Consider the following 20,606-nt stretch of genomic DNA (forward strand, 5'->3'; position numbering starts at 1 on the left):
ACTAACGTAATTATGGAGAATTTTAATTTAAATGTTGGTGGCTAAAGTTTGATGGAACGCTTTGAAAGGCGGACAGACAGACACACACATGAGGCGTTATAATTAAAGGCATTTGACATAAACTTAGAGGATTAAAATATAAAAAGGGTATGTTAAAAGTTTCATAGTATTCTTTTTAAATACTTTTAACACTAGAACCTCAAAAATAGGGGTTAAAACTGATGTTTTTCAAAATTTTTAATTTGAAGAATTCAAAAGTCCATCCATACATAATAATATTGTTTCTTATTCTTATTAAAAATAAGACTAAAATAATTATACGATCTTTATAAGATAAACGAGAAATTTATTTTTATCATTAACTCTCAATAATCATAGTTTTTGTAAAATATAATATTTTTGACTATGGTGCGTATGATTAATATTAATTACTACTTATTATACAAAACACTGAAAAACTGCTGAACTATTAAAGCTATCTTCACTGTTTAAAATGTATTTAAAAGCTAACAAAATGTACTATTAAAGCTAACTACGAGGTGCTTTATTAATATTTCTGAAAATAATAAATATGAAACCAACAAAAAATTTTTGTGAAATTTTTTTTTTTGGAAAATTTTCTTAAAAATAATTTAAAAACAGAACGATTTGAGAAACTTAAAAAATAATCTCTGATTTCCTAAACATAATTTATTATGATTTTTTAACAAAATCACAAACTTGCATTGATAAAAATCTATTCTCTGTTATTTGAAAATACACAAGAGATACATTTTATATAATTAATTAATTTTCAGTTTTATATTCTCCAAAAATTCTTGCCATGTCTTACTACTAAGTACTTCTCGTTACTCTGCACTTTAATTAAATTTTTAACACAAAAAACTTATTTTCGTTATTTCTCTTTCAATTTCAGAAATCAATTGTTTTCAAAGATTCGCCGAACAGCCAAAGTATAGTGAAGTGAATCCAGGTCAGGACGCTTTATTAACGTGTAAGGTAATCGATAAACGTGGCACATGTTCATGGCAAAAGGATAATAAGGTAAGTACAATAAAGTTGTTGCTTTCTACATGTAGCAACAAAAAAAATAATAATAAATAATAAAAGTAAAACAAAAAAACAAAAGAAAATATTGTCATATTTAAACGATTTCCAATGAAATTTAAACAATAGCTCATAAACACAATAACCATATGCTACAGAAAGTTGTGTTGCTTAAACTAGGGATTTTTCAATGGAAATTTAATGAAATATTTACAGAAAATGCAGGTCAGTGATTGTAGGTTAAACTTAACGACATTATAAAGTGCTTTATAAGAGGTTTTCCTACTTTATTTTATTTGCGGTTAATAGTTTTCCTAGAATTTTGATTCACAAACTAGAAAGAAAGTTTTTTTGTTCAAAATGAATAAAATAAAGACATGCAGTAGGTAAAGTAAATATTACAATAAATCTTACTTAAATTTCTCTGTATTAGTAATTTTATATACAAATTTAAAAAAAGGAAATTTTTAACAATTTTTATAATAAGAGTGAATTTTGTACTATGAGCTTATTTTTACTTTAACAAATGTTAAAAATGTTCAAAACAGTATATATTTAGTGAAATTTTTAATTCCGGAAACTAATTAACACTCTAGGTCTTCATTTTTGACACCCTGTATTTCAAAAGGAAACTTGCAAACTTAAATTTCTGAAAGCTTATGTCCTCTTCTATAACTTCGGTATACATTATTTTTTAACTAATCAGCTGTAAAGGGCTAATACCCCAAAAATATTAAAATTGTACTATGTAGCGTATGATTAATATTAATTGGGCGTTTCTCTTACAAAAATTTAAATAACCCTAAAACAACAAGAGATATTTTTGAAATTCAAAATATTTCTGATAGCCAACAAATTATGTATCATTAAACGTAAGAAATAATAATAGGGTACAGAACAAAATTAGAAAAAATTTTAGTTAGCAAAAAAAAATTTTAAAATTAATTTTTTTTTTTTAATAAAAATTTGAATAGATTTTCTAACTAATCTCATCTTTCTCACATACATGTCAAACGATATTTGTAAAGTTTATGATCTCTGTAAACTTTTCACATTCGAGGTGATCATCTCTGACACTCTGCAGATCAAACAGTATTCCAACAAACAGATTCCAAGTACAATTTTCTGAACTCCTTGGTCCTGCCTTAAAAATTTCGTAAGAATTATTTTTCATTTGGAGCCATATAAGCCGTCAATTATTATAAAACTTCAAAATTGTTCAAAGTAGCGTATGATTTATATTTTCAGAAATGTTCAAGAATTTTGTTAAATTTGTTATTAAAAAACCTGAATTTTATGAAAAAAAAAATTTTAATTAAAAACTTTAAAAGATTTTTTAATAATTTTCATTACTTACTTTACAAAATTATAAAATTCAGTAAATTTATTCAATATCTTCAAAAATTAACAGATTTCGTTGTTTTTTACTGTTGAGTTGCTTAATTTTGACACCCTGTAGCTCACCCTGTATTCTAACTGGGTGGTTTAAAATTTAATTTTCTAAACTCCTATATCCTTTTCAATAGTTTTCATGTACACTGTTCTAGAATGGACGTCAATTTCTTAAAAATTGTAAAGAAACTTTTAAATTTTACTATGCAGCGTATGATTAATATTAATTATTTGTTTTTTTAACAAAATAGCAAATAACTGCTTAACTACTAAAGACACTTTTAAAACTTTAACTAAAGCCAACTAAATGCATTTTATAATATGTTAAAAATCCAAACAGTGAGCAGTATAAAAATTTTGAGAATTATAGTAAGAAAACGAAATTTTTTTTTTCTAAAAAAAAATTAAAAAAATTTTGCAAAAATAATGATTTTCAAAACAAAATTTTTTAACAAACCTCATTATTTAAATTGCAAAAACTTAAATATTTTTAGCAAACTATGTTAATTTTTGTAAAAAATTTTTAGTTCTGGAAACTAATCCACATTTAAGGCAATCATTTTTGAACCTATTTAGATCACCCTGTAATATAAGAGGCTTTTTAAAAGTTTTATGAATGCTTAACATTTTCTCTATAACTCTTCTATACATTGTTTTTCAATTGAGCTACTGTATGCCGCTTATTACTTTAAAAATGTATAAATTCTACTAAGTAGCGTATGATTAATATTAATTATGTCTTTTATGACAAAACATCTAATAACTGCAAAACTGCAGGAGCTATTTTAAAAATTTAGAATGTTTTTGAAAGCTAGCAAAATTTATAATGTAACGACAAGAAAATCATAACTAAGGTCAGTACAACGATTTCGAAAAATTTTGTTAGGAAAACCAAATATTTTCAGTAAAAACTTTTTGTTCAAAAATTACTCTTAAATAGAAATATTAATAAATGTTACGTTAACATTTAATATATTTTGCGTTAGCATTTTCAGTAAAAAATCACAAAAATATATTCGTATTGCTAAAAGTTATAAGCTATGGAATTTGTATCCTGTGGTGTTCACTTCTGACACCTTATAGCTCAAACTGTTTTCTAGCTGACTAGTTAAAAGTTTAATAATGAGAATGCTTAGGTCTTTTTCTATAACTTCTGTTCACATTGTTTTTCAATTGAACCTAAAAGTGCCAGTTTTTACCCTAAAAACGTATAAATTGTTCTCAGTAGCGTATGATTAATATTAATTAGGTCTTTTTTAACAAAAAAGTAAATAATTTCAAAACTACAAGAGATATTTTTACAAATGTTAATGATTTGAAAAGCCAAATAAATATATTCCATAAAATATAGGAAATTAGATCTGAGACCAATACAAAATTTGTAGCAAATTTCAGTTTATCAAAAATTTTTTTTTTTAATTTTCATTAAAACATAATAAATTTATTTTTTTTTAAATATAGTTAAAGGTTTAGTTATTAAAATACTATTTAATAAAAATATTAATATATTTTCTAAGAACATTTTCAGTAGAAAACTCAGCTAAATATATTCGTATTGCTTATAGTTATAAGCTTTGGAAATTTCACCCTGTGGTGGTCACTTTTGACACTATATAGCTGTATTACTGTATTCAAGCTAACTGGTTAAAACTTAAATTTTGAGAATGCATAGGTCATTTTCTATAACTTTTGTTCATATTGTTTTTCAATTGGACCACTGATTGCCTGTTTTTTACCATAAAAACTTTTAAGTTGTACTTGGTGGCGTATGATTAATATTAATTAGGTATTTTTAAAAAAAATTAAATAATTTCAAAACTACAAGAGATATTTTTACAAATGTTGGTGCTTCCGAATGCTGACTAAATAAGTTTCATAAAATATAGGAAATCATAACTGAAACCAGTACAAAATTTGTAGGAAATTTAAGTTTACCAAAAATTTTTTTTTTAATTTTCTTTGAAACATAATAAAATTAATTTTTTAAATATAATTAATGGTTTAATTATTAAAATACTCTTAAATAAAAATATTAATAGATTTTCTAAGCTACTTCAACATTTTCAGTAAAAAAAATCAGCTAAATATATTCGTATTGCTTATAGTTATAAGCTTTGGAAATTTTGCCCTGTGGTGTTCACTTTTCAAACTCAACTGTTTTCTTGCTGACTGCTTAAAAGTTTAATTTTGAGAATGACTAGGTATTTTTCTATAACTTTTGTTCACATTGTTTTTCAATTGAACCTAGAAGTGTCCGTTTTTACCCTAAAAACGTATAAAGTGTTATCAGTGGCGTATGATTAATATTAATTAGGTTTTTTTTAACAAAAAAGTTAATAACTTCAAAATAACAAGAGATATTTTTACAAATATTAGTGATTTTAAAAGCCAACTAAATATATTCCATAAAATATAGGAAATTATACCTGAGACCAATACAAAATTTGCCGCAAATTTCAGTTTACCAAATTTTTTTTTTTTTAATTTTCATTGAAACATAATAAAATTCTTTTTTGAAATATAATTTTAGGTTTAATTATTAAAATATTTTAAATTTTATTTTCCAAATAATCTAAATTAATTAAACATTTTTCAAAAACTATTAATTAAAGCTTAGTTCATCAAGCATGTTACCGTAAATATTTTAGCCGCAACAAATTTACAATTTTATGCAAATTATTATGTACAACAAAATTTAAACAACATGCTATCAATACTATACAACAAATAAATAAATATAAATAACTAAATTTCCCAGGAAATTTAGCAAACTAAAAGTTAAATAAATTAAATATTTATAACTAAATACAACCAAATATTTTGTTCAACAACTACTAGTTCCATTTACAGACATACCGGGTATTTAATGATGATTAACGTTACATTGTTGATAAAATATGTATTTGTATAGAGCAAAAACGCCAACAAAGTAAAAACAATTATCCAATTTATTACAATTGTTAGTGCTGTTGTTGTTAATTTTGCTGTTGCTGTTAAACTGTTTTTAAGTTTTTAACTTAATAATCGAGCATACAACAACTATAACAAATGTATGTGTATGTAAGTGTATGTATTAACAGTAATCCTATAGTCCTTGCTGAAAATCATCATACAATTCTAATTAAATATTAATTTAAAATACTTCCAAGAATTTCCGGTAAGAGTAAAATTTTTGTTAAAGCATACACCCCCATACTTGTAGCTAACTACATTTACAATTGCTTTGAACCTTTAGAGTTGTAGTAGTATGTAAAGCATTTACTAGCTATAGTACTAAATCCGTTTTAATAACATTTATTACATAAATAGATATTTCCGTTTCCTATGAATTCTGCTTTTTTGTGTAACTATACACCTCCATCTCCTGCTCTCCCATTTACTTAAACATTTGTGTCTTTTACTGTGTTGTAGTAGTCAATGTTAGTTACTCTCTTGCTAACTTACAAAACTTATTTACTTAAATTGTTTACCACAAGTTTAACAAGAATTTGTATTTTGCTGGGTTAGGGGAGAGAGAGTGTAAGAGGCGAGGGAATATAGTTAGACAGACTTTTATACTTAAAATTTGTGAGTTTATTTTGTCAATTCATTTACAGCCATGACAACATTGTATGACAAATGTTGTGTTTAAAGTTTGTTAGACTTTCAACAGAAATAAGAAACTATTTTATATGTTGTTTAACCACAGACTATTTTAATGTACATATCAGAAAATTTACTAAATGTTTGGCAGAAAATTTAAAAGGGATTTCAATTTTATTGAAGAAGTTTGCCAATTTTTAAAGTTCTTTTTAAAGTAATAAGCTCTAGAATGTGTTTTGCATTATTTTTACACCCTGTAGCTCACCCTTTATTGCAACTGGGTGATTCAAAGTTAAATTTTCTGAAAGCCCAGATATTTGTCTATATCTTTTGTATACATTGTTTTTCCATAGCACCAGTGAATTTCGTTAAATACCAAAAAATTTATAAATTGTACTATATAGCGTATGATTAATATTAATTATGTCTTTTTTACATAAATGTTAATAACATGAAAACTACAACAGATATTTCTAAAATTTTAACTGCTATTGAAAGCTTACTAAATCGAGGTTATAAAATTAAGGAGATTTTACAAAAGTTCAGTACAAAATTTTTTTAAAAATTTTAATTTAACAAAAAACTTTTGATACCCTGTTGCTCACCCTGTATTGTAACTGGGTGATTCAAAGTTAAATTTTCAGAAAGATTAGATATTTTACTATATCTTTTGTATACATTGTTTTTTCATTGTACAAATGGGTTTCGTTAAATACCTAAATAATGTTTAAATTGTACTATGTAGCGTATGATTAATATTAATTATGTATTTTTTACATAAATGCTAATAACATTAAAACTACAATAGATATTTCTAAAATTTTAACTGCTATTGAAAGCTTACTAAAAGGTTATAAAATTAAGGAGATTTTATAGAAGTTCAGTAAAAAATTTTGTCAAAAATTTTAATTTAACAAAAAAACAAATTTTTCTTAGTTTTTATCAGGGAACATATATTTTAGCTTAAAAGTCATGAATTTATTAACAACTATACACTGTTTATTAATATGTGTTGATGTAAATAAAACGCACACACATTTTGTAAACTTAAAAGCAAAAACCAAAAAATGTAAAAAATATTTTTTGTTCAACGAAAATTCTTGAAAGTTATTTTAAGTTTGTTACATGAATTTAATGTTTCTTATATAAATATTCCATATAAGAAGTTCAAATTTTGAGAAATATACCAATATTTATTGAAAGTTTGTTCATATTCGATATAAACACATTTGACACCCTGTAGCTCACCCTGTATTGTAGCTGGGTGATTCAAAGTTTAATTTTCAAAAAGCCTAGATCTTTTGCTATATCTTTCTTATACATAGTTTTTCCATTATTCCAGTGCATTTCGTTAAATACCAAAAAATTTTTAAATTGTACTATGTAGCGTATGATTAATATTAATTATAGTTTTTTTTTAGCATAAATGCTAATAACTATAAAACTACAACAGATATTTTTAAAATTTTAACTGTTATTGAAAGCTAACTAAATCAAGGTTATAAAATTTAAGAAATCATATACAAGTTCAGTTGAAAATTTATCAAAAATTTTAATTAAACTAAAAATTAATTTTTCTGTTTTAATTTTTATAAAAAATTTATAAATAAAATGTTTTGTAATATTAATTAATCTAAATTCGAATACAGTATTGGTCACTTTTTTTAAGGGGCTATATAAATATCTAAATTTTCATCTGGGAACACAATATTAGCTTGAAAATCTCTAATTTTTAAAAATTTCTTAATAACTTTACACTTTTAATTAATACGTGTTGATGTAACTAAGGAGTGAGATCGAAAAATTCTTAACACACGTTTTTCATTACATTTTTTAACCCAAGTATTATTTGAATTTTTTTTTGATCAAGTTACCTTTGAAAAACATGTCAGTTATTATGTGTAATGTCAATTATATTAATTTTTTTGTTAATCTGATTAAAATGAGTGACCAGAAAAAAGTGCGTACTGAAATTATTAAATATTTTCAACAAAACCCAACTTGGTCTTACAAAAAGTTGGCCAAGCATACAAAGGTCTGCCGTCAAACTGTTTCCAATGTTATTAAACAGTACCGGGAGAACTTGTCAGTTGATAGAAAACCTGGTTCAGGTAGAAGGAATGGTCCACATGATGTTTCTAAAGCCAAAAAAATAGAACGCATTTTCAAAAGAGCTCCCAACACATCCGGTAGGAAAGCAGCCCGGTTAGCTCAGTGCTCGGACTATTTGGTACGAAAAGTTAAAGCTAATGCAGGTTTAAAAACATACAAGGCTCAAAAAGTTCCTGACAGGAACGCTACTAAAAATTTAGAGGCCAAAAACAGAGCACGGAAATTGAAGTCAAGTTTTATAAAAAAATATTCTTGCTGCATAATGGATGACGAAACGTATGTTCTGGCAGATTTTTCGCAACTTCCAGGTCAAAAATTTTATGTTGCTGATGCTCGAGGGAATGTTGAAGAAAAGTTTAGGACCCAAAAGCAGACAAAATTTCCCAGAAAGTTCTTGGTATGGCAAGCAATATGCAGTTGCGGCAAAAGAAGCCACTCATTTGTTACAACGGGCTCTATAAATACCGAAATTTACATCAAGGAATGTTTACAAAAAAGGCTGCTTCCATTCATAAGACTTCATAATGTGTCCACTTATTTTTGGCCTGACTTGGCATCCTGTCACTATGGCAAACAAGCCCTTGAGTGGTACAAGAACAATAATGTGGTATTTGTACCAAGAGAGGCAAATCCTCCAAACTGCCCGGAGCTAAGGCCAGTGGAGAGATATTGGGCTCTTGTTAAAAGAGAATTGAAGAGTACAAAAAAGGTGTCCAAAAGTGTGGTAGATTTTAAACGGAGATGGACTACATGTTCGAGCAAAGTAACAGAAAGCACTATAAAAACGTTAATGGAAGGGTTTCCGAAAAAGGTTCAAAATTTCATCACTAGTGATTAAAACTATAAAAATAATTTTTTTTGTAAATTGTAATAATAATTTCAATCAAATAAAAAAAAAATTAAAGCTGTAAGTTTAGTGGTTTCTTTTTTATAAACATATATGTATGTTAAGAATTTTTCGATCTCACTCCTTAAAACGAACACAATATTTGTAAACATAAAACCCAAAATAAAAAAATCGAAAAAAAATTTCCAGCGAAGATTCTTGAAAATTATTTTAAGTTTAAACATTCCATATAAAAAGTTCAAATTGTCAGAAATATACCAATACTGGGTGATTCAAAGTTTAATTTACAGAAAGCCTAAATCTTTTTCTATATCTTTCATATGCATTGTTTTTCCATTGCACCAGTGGATTTCGATAAATACAAAAAAATTATTAAATTGTACTATATAGCGTATGATTAATATTAATTATGGATATTTTAACATAAATGCTAATAACTTTAAAACTACAATAGATATTTTTAAAATTTTAACTGCTATTGAAAGCTAAGTAAATCAAGATTACAAAAGTTAAGAAAACATATACAAGTTCATTACAAAATTTTTCAAAAACTTTAGTTTAACAAAAAACAAGTTTTCATCAGGGAAAATACATATATTTAGCTTGAAAATCTATTAAAATGTTTATATAATTTGTGTATGCCAATCTGCTGTAAATAAAACTTTATGTAAACTTAAAAGCAAAAATAAAAAATACGAAAAAAATAATTTTTTGAAAATTATTTTTAGTTTGTTAGAGTAATTTAAAGTTTCTTATATAAACATTCTATATAAAAAGTTTAAATTCTGAGAAATATACCAATATTTATTAAATTAATGTGTACTGGAAGTTTTTCCACATTCGATTTTAACACTATTGACACCCTGTAGCTCACCCAGTATTGTAACTTGGTGACTAAAAGTATAATTTTCAGAAAGCCTCGATATTTTTCTACATCTTTCGTATACATTGTTTTGCTATTATGCCAGTGCGTTTCGTTAAATATAACAAAATATCTAAATTTTACTATGTAGCGTATGATTAATATTAATTATGGGTTTGTTAACATAAATGCCAATAACTCCAAAACTACAACAGATATTTTTAAAATTTTAACTGCAATTGAAAGCTAACTAAATCAAGGTTATGAAAATTGAGAAATCATAGACAAGTTCAGTTCAAAATTTTAGTTTAACATTATAATTTGTTAAACTAAAATTTTGGAAAAAATTTTCTGTTTTAATTTTTATAAAAAAAAGTGTTTTCTAATATTTGTTATTTTAAATTCTAATACAATTTTGTCTAGTTTTTTAAGGGACAAGCAAATTTTTTCATCTAAACTGAATTGTCTTAAGAAAAAAATTACATGTTATATATTTTGTATACAGGGAGCGTATGATTAATATTAATTGTTTATTATTTAACAAAATTATGAATAACTTTGTAACTACTTTAATTATTTAAAAAATTCAAAATGAATGTGAAGGCTGACAAAGATAGCTTGTATAATTATTTAAATCGTTTACCAATCCTAAATCAAGTTATCGAGAAAAATAACAAAATTTAAAAAATAAAATCCCAAGAAAAATTAATATTGTATTTTACGAATAATTACAATATTTAAGCAAATATATAATACTTTAGCAACAACCTGTTACCTAATAGAATATGAATTATAGTTTGTGTTTAAATTGTTTAAACTAAAAATATAAAAACTGTGTCATTAATATTACATTTCAAACAAACTATGTAGTTGTTTCCAAAATGTTATGAAAACCTTATCAGTTTTGTTTTTAATTTGCTTGTAAATAAAGCTATTAAATCTCAATTTACAACATTTCCAAACAATAATTTATTTGATATTTTAAAAACACAAAGAAATTCTTATATACTAACAAAAGTATATAAACCCTATACTTATAAATTTTTACATAAGTAGATATATATATATATATATAAATATACTTTAAAAATGTTTATAAATACTTTGCAACATTGACATATTTAAGTGACATTTTGATTGTTTTACTGTGGTCACCACTAGTAATTTATTAAAATGTCATGTTGTGGTTTTTATTTCTCTGTGTTTGCTTTTTATTTTATTTCAATCTCATTCTGTTTTTTGTTTTTTTTTCATTTAGTAGATTAAAACAGCAAACGTACCGAAAAATGTGGGAAAACAAAGCGAGTTTATTTTTTGCAACAGCAAAGTTTTGTAAATCCATACAGACATTTAAACCAAAAAAAAAATAAACTTTTGAACAACAAAAAAAATTGCTATGAAAATATTACAAATAAAAAAGTTTTGATTATAATTTATATTTTATTTAAAATGATTTATGAGCTTGTTATAACCAGCCATTAAACTATGGTAAGTGCTGGTATAAATAGGAATTTTAGAAAAATTTTAGTAACAAGTGGATTTTCATAGAAAATAAAACAACATAAATGTTTTATAATTTATATTTACTTTAGGAATGAATTTTAGTAAAAATTTTAATAAAAAAAATTAATATAAACCATTCCATTTACAACAGTGCAAACACAGTTAATGCAAACATGCTATGTAGTTCTAAAAGTTTTGCAATACATGCGCATTTTGTCAGCTTTCAACTACATGTAAAATTTTCAAAATATCTTTTCTAGTTCTTGGCTTATTTAATTTATAGCAAAACTTCAACTAATTAATATTAATCATACGCAGCGTAGTACAATTTCCTTCATTCCCACGACAGCCGGTTCTACGCACCGGAATGACCGAGTTCACTAGGCCAAGGGCTGTCAACTCAGCAAAAACCGCTGATACAACAACTACAACAACTACAACAATTTCCTTTCTTTTCATAATAATTTTTAAAAGATTTATTGATTTTTTTTATTAGAATTTAATAAAAATATTTATAAAATGTTGACAAAAAAATAAAAATTCACAAAAAAAATATTTTCATTTAAATAAAATCTATTTTAAAAATTCGGGATTTTTTTAAATTTTTAGCATTTATTTTGACACATTTGTTCAACATAAATTTATGCAAAGCATTTACCATTGTTAGCTATAAACTTTTCCCATCTTTCTGGCAACATATGGATTCCGAGCCAAAAGAACTCTTCATCTTTTGAAACCAAGAACGAATCAAGTGAAGTTCTGCATTGATCGAAAAAAAAAAATAGTAGTCGGGCGGGGCAAGATCTGTACTATAAAGAGTGAGGCAAAACTTCCCAATCACTTCATTCTTAATACCTTTTAACAAGTATTGCAACATGTGACCTAGATTTGACATGAAGAAATCTTACGGTTTCATGTCTCGCAGCATATTTTGGGCGTCTTTCAACAAATGCTCCCTTCAAATGAATCAGTTGCTTTCGGTATATATTCAGTGTGATGGTCTGACCAGATTTCAGCAACTCATAATAGATATAACCCTCTTGGTCCAACAGATCATTACCTTAACGAAATGGATATTTGGCTTAGGTGTCGATTTGGCGATCTCTTACGCTTCGAGTTATCGTAATGAATTCATTTTTCAGCGCAAGTAATGTTTCGGTGCAAAAATTATTTTCTTTTATTGAGTTCAAGCATCATTTCGGACATACAAACTTGTCTCTCAGATTCAATTATGTTTGCAAACGTTTTAAAATTTGCTGTTTCAGTAGCTCCCATTGATATTGCAAGCTCTTGTTGAGTTTGACAACAATCTTCATGAATTAAACCTCCAATTCTTGGTCTTCAAATTTGTTTGGCTGGCCTGGGTAATCTTTGTCTTCCGTGTCAAAATCACCACTTCTAAACCGCACAAACCATCCACCTTATCTTGGTTTTAAGAATTGTTTGTAATTAAAATTCAATTAAAACTCTAATTCAGAAATAATTCTATAGCTAAATTTTTATTTTAACAAGATGAAAAAAAATATTTTCTTTTGAACGTATATTCTCAAAAATGTCTTCGTACATTTTCAAGGCATCGAATATTGTTTTAAAATGCCTGGCTTTTTGGTTAATGCAAAATAAAAAAGTTGTTCTACTAGATCCTTGGAATAACTAACCTTGACTAAAACTTTATTAGCTTTCGAAAACCTTTTACATATTAAAACCTTGTATAGTTTTTGAGTTAGTAGTTTTTTATTTTTTTTTTCAAATTAACATTAATCATACGACATATAAAGCTGTTTCACAAATTCTTCAATATGTTTCTTTTTGCAGTTTTGTAGCAAAGAAATTCTATATTTTTTAAAGTGCCAAAATAATAAAAAAATATTTTGATTAAACCAAAGTATTCCAAATATTGTAAATTGTATTCTGTTAGCTTTAAAATACTTTTTAAATTTCTAAAATATCTTTTTCAGTTATCGAGTTATTAACTTTTTTGTTAAATAAGACACAATTAATATTAATCATACGCCATATATAACAATTTTGCAAAATCTTCGTTATATTGAAATTATAAAGCAAAACACAAATTTCATACGTTTTAACCACAACATTTTAAGTTCCTTTTGCTGAGTTGAACACTAAAAATTTTATATATTTTTAAAAATAATAAAAAACAAGTAAGAAAGTATATGGTCGGGCTTGACCGATACCTTACACTAAGTAAAAGAGCAAAAATATTTTTCTTTTCAAACTTCAATAATTTCTATTTTTGAGTGATTTTCGGAAGTGGGCCTTATATGGGAGCTATGACCAATTATGGACCGATAACCTTGAAATTAGGTCGTGTGATTTATGTCTATATGAAAGTTATTTATGTTGAACTTTGTGAGTATACCAACATTTTTAAGCGACTTATGCACGTTAAGGTGATTTTCGGAAGCGGGTCTATATGGGAGCTATGACTAATTATGGACCGATTGTAACAAAATTTGGTGACATGAATTTTGTATATATAAAACTTATTTGCAGCGTAATTTGTGGAGATGCATTTATAAATTAAATATTTATGACCGATAAAGTCCAATTTCGGAAGGATATTTGTATGGGGGCTAGGTGAAATAATGGACGGATTTCAGCCAGTTTCAATAGGCTTGGTCCTTGGGCCGAAAAAATAATATGTACCAAATTTAATCGAAATATCTTCAAAATTGCGACCTGTACTCTGCGCACAAGGTTTACATGGACAGCCAGCCACCCAACCATACGGACATCGTTTAATCGCCTAAATTTCCGCAACATTTTAAGTTCCTTTTGCTGATTTGTACCCTAAAAATTTTATACAAATAAAAAAATAAAAAATTTTAAATAACAAAAATTTCAAAAAAAATAAGAATTCCTGAAACAATTCCTTAAATGTTGTAATTAATATGCTGTTAGCTTTAAAATACCTTTTAAGTTTTGAAAATATCTTTTACAGTTATCGAGTTATTAGCTTTTTTGTAAAATAAGACACAATTAATATTCATCATACGCCTTATATATAAAATTAATATATTTTCTCATAACTATCATTATAAAACCTTAATAAACATTTCAAGAGTATTGCTCTTAAGAAAATTATTTCCTTTTTTGGTAGTAAGCTTAATTTTATTTAGAACTACCTTTATCTGGTTTAAAATCATAATTCCATTTAAATTTCTAGTACAGGTGGCCAATTTTTTTTTTGCTATTATTTACTTAATAATGTTTGATACAAATTGGGAATTTTGTATGGCAAACTGTCGTTGCAAATAATAAATGTACTTGTGTCTATACATATTGAGAGATAGAGAGACAGAGGACAAATTTGCTGCTGTTTGTTTGGCCTCAAGAAGAAACATTTAAAATTTGCATATTATTTGAACAATAGCAACTCATAATATATGCAACATGCGTAGCCAGGCTATTATGATAAGGGATACGTATACATATACATGGAAACACACATAGGCAAACTCATTTACTCACCTGTATACATATGTATATGTATTTATATGCATAAATGAGTAGGTGAAATGTATGCATGTGTGTTAAATTTTCTACAGCAGGCGTCATATTACGTGTCCTATATGATGCTCTTTCTCTCTCTCTAACTATGTGTCATTTACTATAAAATTGTACTAATCTTTTGGTTGCTGTTTTGACACACAATAGCACCTGTAGGGTTGTTTCAAGTTGTTGACCTTTATTGTTACAGTTATTGCTTTAAATAAAAAGTTTAAATAAAATCCACAAAAAAGAAATACTAAATAAATATTAAGCTTATTATAGATTCTATGGTATTAATAGTAAAACATGTATTTGTTTTTATTTAAACAAAAAAAATTGTAGTTAAATTTAAAATTCTTGTCACATTTGTTGGTAAAGGTTTCATTGTTTTAAGGTTTCCTTTTTTAGCCAACAAAATTGTATATAAACTTCTATAGTTATGTGGGGATTTAATAGGAATATTTGTAAATATAAATTTTTATTTGGCAATTAAAGTTTAAAGTTTTGCCAAAGGTATCATTTTACCTTTTAGTAATTAAGATACATTCAGAAACTGTGTTGATAAAGCTGAGAGTTGTGTTTGCATTATTAATGAGAAACTAATTTAATATTCTTAAACAATTCAACATAAGGTTTTATGGTTCCTAAGCAAAAGGAAAGCTCTATATTTAATGGCAGTTTTTAGCTTAAACTTATTATTTTGTTGGCTTTAAAACACAATTTAAATTAATAAAATCGATCAATTAGTTCAAGACATATTGATATAAAACAAGTAAGAGAGCTATATTCGGCTGTGCCGAATCTTTATACCCTTCACCAAATTATACTTTAAAATAATTTTTTTTAAATATTTTATTTAAACAAAATTAAATTTTTTTTTTTAATTGTTTTAAAAATTTTTTAATTTTTTTTTCGAAATTGTTTTTTTAATTTTTATAAAAATTTTTTTTTCCAAATTTTTTTAAATATTTTTTTTAGTTTTTAAATTTTTTTAATTTTTTTGGAAAAAAAATTTATGACAAAAAAAATTTTTTGATGAAAATAAAATTCGGGTTAAAAAATATTTTTCCCGATTTTGACCCATTGTAGGTCCAACTTACTATAGCCTTATCTACAATTGCAATGGACTTTGAAATATCTATCATTAGATATCCATATTGTCTATATTAATGACTTAGTAATCCAGATATAGATAAAAAAATAGGTAAAAAATCGGACTTCAGAAAATTGATTTCAACAGACAGATAGACGGACAGACAGACAGACGGACATGGCTAAATCGACTCCGCTATCTATAAGGATCCAGAATATATATACTTTATAGGGTCGGAAATGAAAAATGTAGAAATTACAAACGGAATGACAAACTTATATATACCCTTCTCACGAAGGTGAAGGGTATAAAACAAAAAATAGGTAATTAATATTAATCATACGCAACCTTAACCTAACAATGAAAATACTTTGAACATTTTTACTTTAAATTTAAATATTATTCAAAATATTAATCTTTTTAATTTTTTTACCAGACAAGATATTATTTTACTACAAAAACCATAATAATATCTTTGCTCGAAAACATTTCTATTGGGTGTATGACTTAAAACTGCGGGATTTACAATAGACGGCGTATCTTTCGAACGTGTTTTTTAACAACTTTTATCATTTCAAGTCATTTTCAAGGGCTGTCATTTATTTGCTCTTATTTATTGAACTTTATAGGGTAAACAACAAAGTTTTTTTTGCATCGATGTCAAATGTCGAATTTTGTGCCAACAAAGCGTAATATGCGGGAAGTTTTTCTTTACTTCATTAATTTTAAAAAAAGTGGTGCTGAAGCACACCGATTGCTCACCAAAGCTTATGATGAATATCAGTTTCAACTTGCTAGAGATGATATATGAGGTTCAGAAGTGGTGATTTAGACATGGAAGATAAAGATCGCCTAGGCCAGCCAAAAAAGTTTGAAGACGTAAAGTTTGGAGGCATTACTCCATGAAGATTGTTGTAAATCTCAACAAGAGCTTGCAAAATAATTGGGTGCTACTCAAACATCAATTTCAAAATATTTGGGAGCAGCAGTATTCATCCGAAGGAAGGGAAATTAAGTATCTTACGAATTAACGACGAGGGACATTGAAAAGCGATTTTGGATGTCCGAAATAATGTTTAAACGCTATAAAGAAAATAATGTTTGAACCGCCTCATTACTTGTGATGAAAATGTGTTCATTATGATCCCGGCCAACCAGCCGAATCGACAGCAAAGCCAAATAAAAATTTTAAATATTTTTAGGTAACAAAAATTTAATTTTTTTAATTTTTTGGAAAAAATTTTTAAATTTTTTAAATATTAAATTTTTTTTTAAAAATTAAAAATTTTTTTTGTTTTTAAATTTAGAGAAAAAAAATTTTGGGAAAAAAAATTCGGGTTAAAAAACATTTTTTCCGATTTTGACCCATTGTAGGTCCAATTTACTATGGTCTTATATACGTCGCTGCAAAGGTCTTTGAAATATCTATCATTAGATATCCATGTTGTCTATATTAATGACTTAGTAATCCAGATATACGTCAAAATATGTAGGTCAAAAATCGAGGTTGTCCTGGTTTTTTCCTTATCTCAGCCATTTGTGGACCGATTTTAAATAGCAACCAAGCCGGAAGAATTCCGGAGATACTGATGTATGAATCGTGTATGTAAGTTATTTGCGGGCTTCGGAAAGTTGATTTCAACATACATACAGACAGACAGACGGACATGGCTTAATCTTAATATATACTTTATAGGGTCGGAAAATTATATTGTGGAAATTACAAACGGTATGACAAACTTATATATACCCTTCTCATAAATGTTAAAGGATTAAAAATGGGCCAAATTCCGAAGGATGTACTGGCGATATATTCGAAAAATATTAGAGAAAAATATAAAATAATTATATATTCTTAAAGAAAGTTTTTTTTAACAGCCAAAAATATTCTAAAAATTCCGACGTTTTAATCCATACCTTTCTTTACGATTCTACGTATTGGTGGTGATTTTTAAAAAAAATTTGATTTTTTAATTTTTCGATTTTATGCAAAATTTATTGATGAATTTAAGCTCTAGCAAATATTTGCAAATTCCTAAATATAAAACCGTACCACACTCAATATTAGACACGAACCGGATGATATACGTCTAAAATAATAAATTAAATGGAGAAAAACTGCGTTTTCAGTTTTTCCTTTTAAAAGGACTTCAAATTTTCAGAGTACATTTTAAAAAAAATGTTTTAACATACTTCCGATCATCCTACTGTGTCAAATTTGGTGTCAAATGATCAAGAAGAGTTGTAAAATATTTCGTATTATTTTTATTTTATCCTGTAAGGATCAAAATTTCCTCAAAAATGTCCTTTCAAATTTTTATCCTTGAATATCCTTTTAGATTTCCAATAATTTTTCTTTTAAAAAATAGTGAGTTAAACACCCAAATATTACTACCACATGCCAAAATTTCATCTTTCTATCTTAACTACTTAAGCGTTAAAAAATATTTTAAATTTGAATTATTAGATTTTTTATATTTTATTTGAATATTTCATTCGAAAAAAATATAACAAAATCCGTTGTGAAATCGTTGCTTTTCACAACGAATTTTGTTCTATTTTTTTCGAAGAAGACTTTTTAATAAACAAGTAAAATGGTATTCGAAAAAAATATAACAAAATCCGTTGTGAAATCGTTGCTTTTCACAACGAATTTTGTTCTATTTTTTTCGAAGAAGACTTTTTAATAAACAAGTAAAATGGTATATTGTTGACCGATTGTCACGAAATTTGGTCGTGAGAGTTCGGCTTACATAAAACTTAATTGTGCTGAATTTGGTTTGAATATGTTTATAATTAAGTTATTTATGAGAGCTTAACTATTTTCAAATAGGCCAATTGTATGGGGGCTACGATAAATAATGGGCTGATTCTAACCAAATTCAACAGCCTTTGTCCTTGGGGCAATATAAAGGTTTGTGCCAAATTTTGTCGAATTATCTTTAAACCTGCGACCTGTAGTTTGATTACAAGGTTTACATGGATGGACGGACAGACGGACGGACATCGCTTAGTCGACTCAGAAAGTGATCCTGAGCAGATTGGTATACTTTAAGGTGGGTGTTGGGACAATATTTTTGTATGTTGCAAACAACAGCCATAACCCATTATACCTCCCCCACTATGGTGGTGTAGTTTATAAACATGCACTTTCCTTAATAAAACTTTTTGTATACTAATATATTTTTTTTATATTTTAATTTGACCTTTATATATATAAAGGATGAAATTTTTGACTCACTATTTTTTTAAAAGGAATTTATTGGCAATCTTAAAGGATATTAAAGGATAAACATTTTAAAGGACAGTTTTGACATCTTTTGGTCCTTACAGGATTAAATAAAGATAATACAAAATATTTTACAACTCTTCTTGTTCTTTTGACATACAATTTGTCATTGTTGGAATAGAAGGAGTATTTTTAAATATTTTTTGAAAAATGTACTTCTTTAAAATCCTTAAAAACGGACACAGGATCACGAAATGAAGAACTGAAAACACAGTTTTTCTCCATTAAATGTATAGTTTCAGACGTATATCATCCGGTTCGTGTCTAACGAATTTTTTCTCTATTTGTCGGACGGTGTAATAGTTGTTGACTTATTTCCTGGTTTGTAATAAAAATCACAATTAATATCAATCATACGCATCTTAGTACAATTTCATTAATTTTAATAAATAATATTCAAACACTTTATACTTTCTGCAATTCCGTCGAATGTTTGTTGAAAAAATATATATTTTTAATTTGAATTGGCATTTTTCTAACTGTATTTCAGAAAATAAAAAAATAAATTTAAATCAAGCTTCTTAAAATTGGAAAGTTATGCACATATTTCTTTCTAACACAAATTAATATTAATCATACGCCTTGGACAGCCATTAACTTAAATAATTGATTTAATCGTTATGAGCAAGCCAAAATTTAACAAAATTTCCATATTTTCCATTAATCACTGACCTCGTTTAAATGGTTTTTTATTGACTTAGTTTTTCTTCGTTTCTTTGAAAACACAACACAATATGATTTTAATTGCTTTTAAACCACTATTGTAAATACATATCATTATTGCAGTTAACAGGCCAGTAAAACTATAAAATTTTACCTTGTGGTTGTAGGTTTTTTATGCCAAATTGCTGTAAAAGGGGAAGAAGTGAACAAAATTTTTTTTAACAGCCCTAAAATTACAATACATGGGGCTTTTTTTTGAAGGTTTTTTGTTTTAGATTCTTTTTTTATTGGGGAAATTGCAGCTGACAAGCTGTTTTTTTTTTTGGGGGGAAACATGGCATATGTTTTTGTATATAAATAAGCAGAAGCTAAAAAATTATGGTTTAACAATGAATGTATTTTTGAAAGGGAATACAAATAGTTTTTGGAGGATGTAATTTTAACAGATTTAAAAAATGACAGCAGATAATTTTCAAAATATAGTTCCCTCCTAAGCCCCCTAGAATATTTAATTTTTCTTCAGTTTCATTTCTCCCCCATTTAAATTAATAAAATCTCTTAGTCCTTTAGTGCCCTTTTTTCAGCTGTACCCTAAAAATTTTGTGTTTTTTTTAAATTTTTTTGATTGGCACTCTTTTTTTTGTGCCATTGTCCTTTTTGACAAAAAACCTTGTTTCCGTTCAAATGTATTTTAAACAAATTA

The 20,606-nt window shown here is 26.3% G+C and overlaps 1 protein-coding gene across 1 annotated transcript in view; it reads left to right on the top strand.

Annotated features, from left to right (window-relative positions):
• The window catches only part of LOC135964177 (hemicentin-2-like), a 291,111-nt gene that overhangs the window by 187,175 nt on the left and 83,330 nt on the right, over positions 1–20,606 (top strand). Inside the window, exon 2 of the mRNA XM_065516291.1 lies at positions 917–1,044. Within this exon, the coding sequence (XP_065372363.1) occupies positions 917–1,044 (128 nt within the window). The remainder of the gene's footprint in view (positions 1–916; positions 1,045–20,606) is intronic.

Source organism: Calliphora vicina, chromosome 1, assembly GCF_958450345.1.
Source record: "Calliphora vicina chromosome 1, idCalVici1.1, whole genome shotgun sequence".
NCBI classification, from domain to species: Eukaryota; Metazoa; Arthropoda; class Insecta; order Diptera; family Calliphoridae; genus Calliphora; species Calliphora vicina.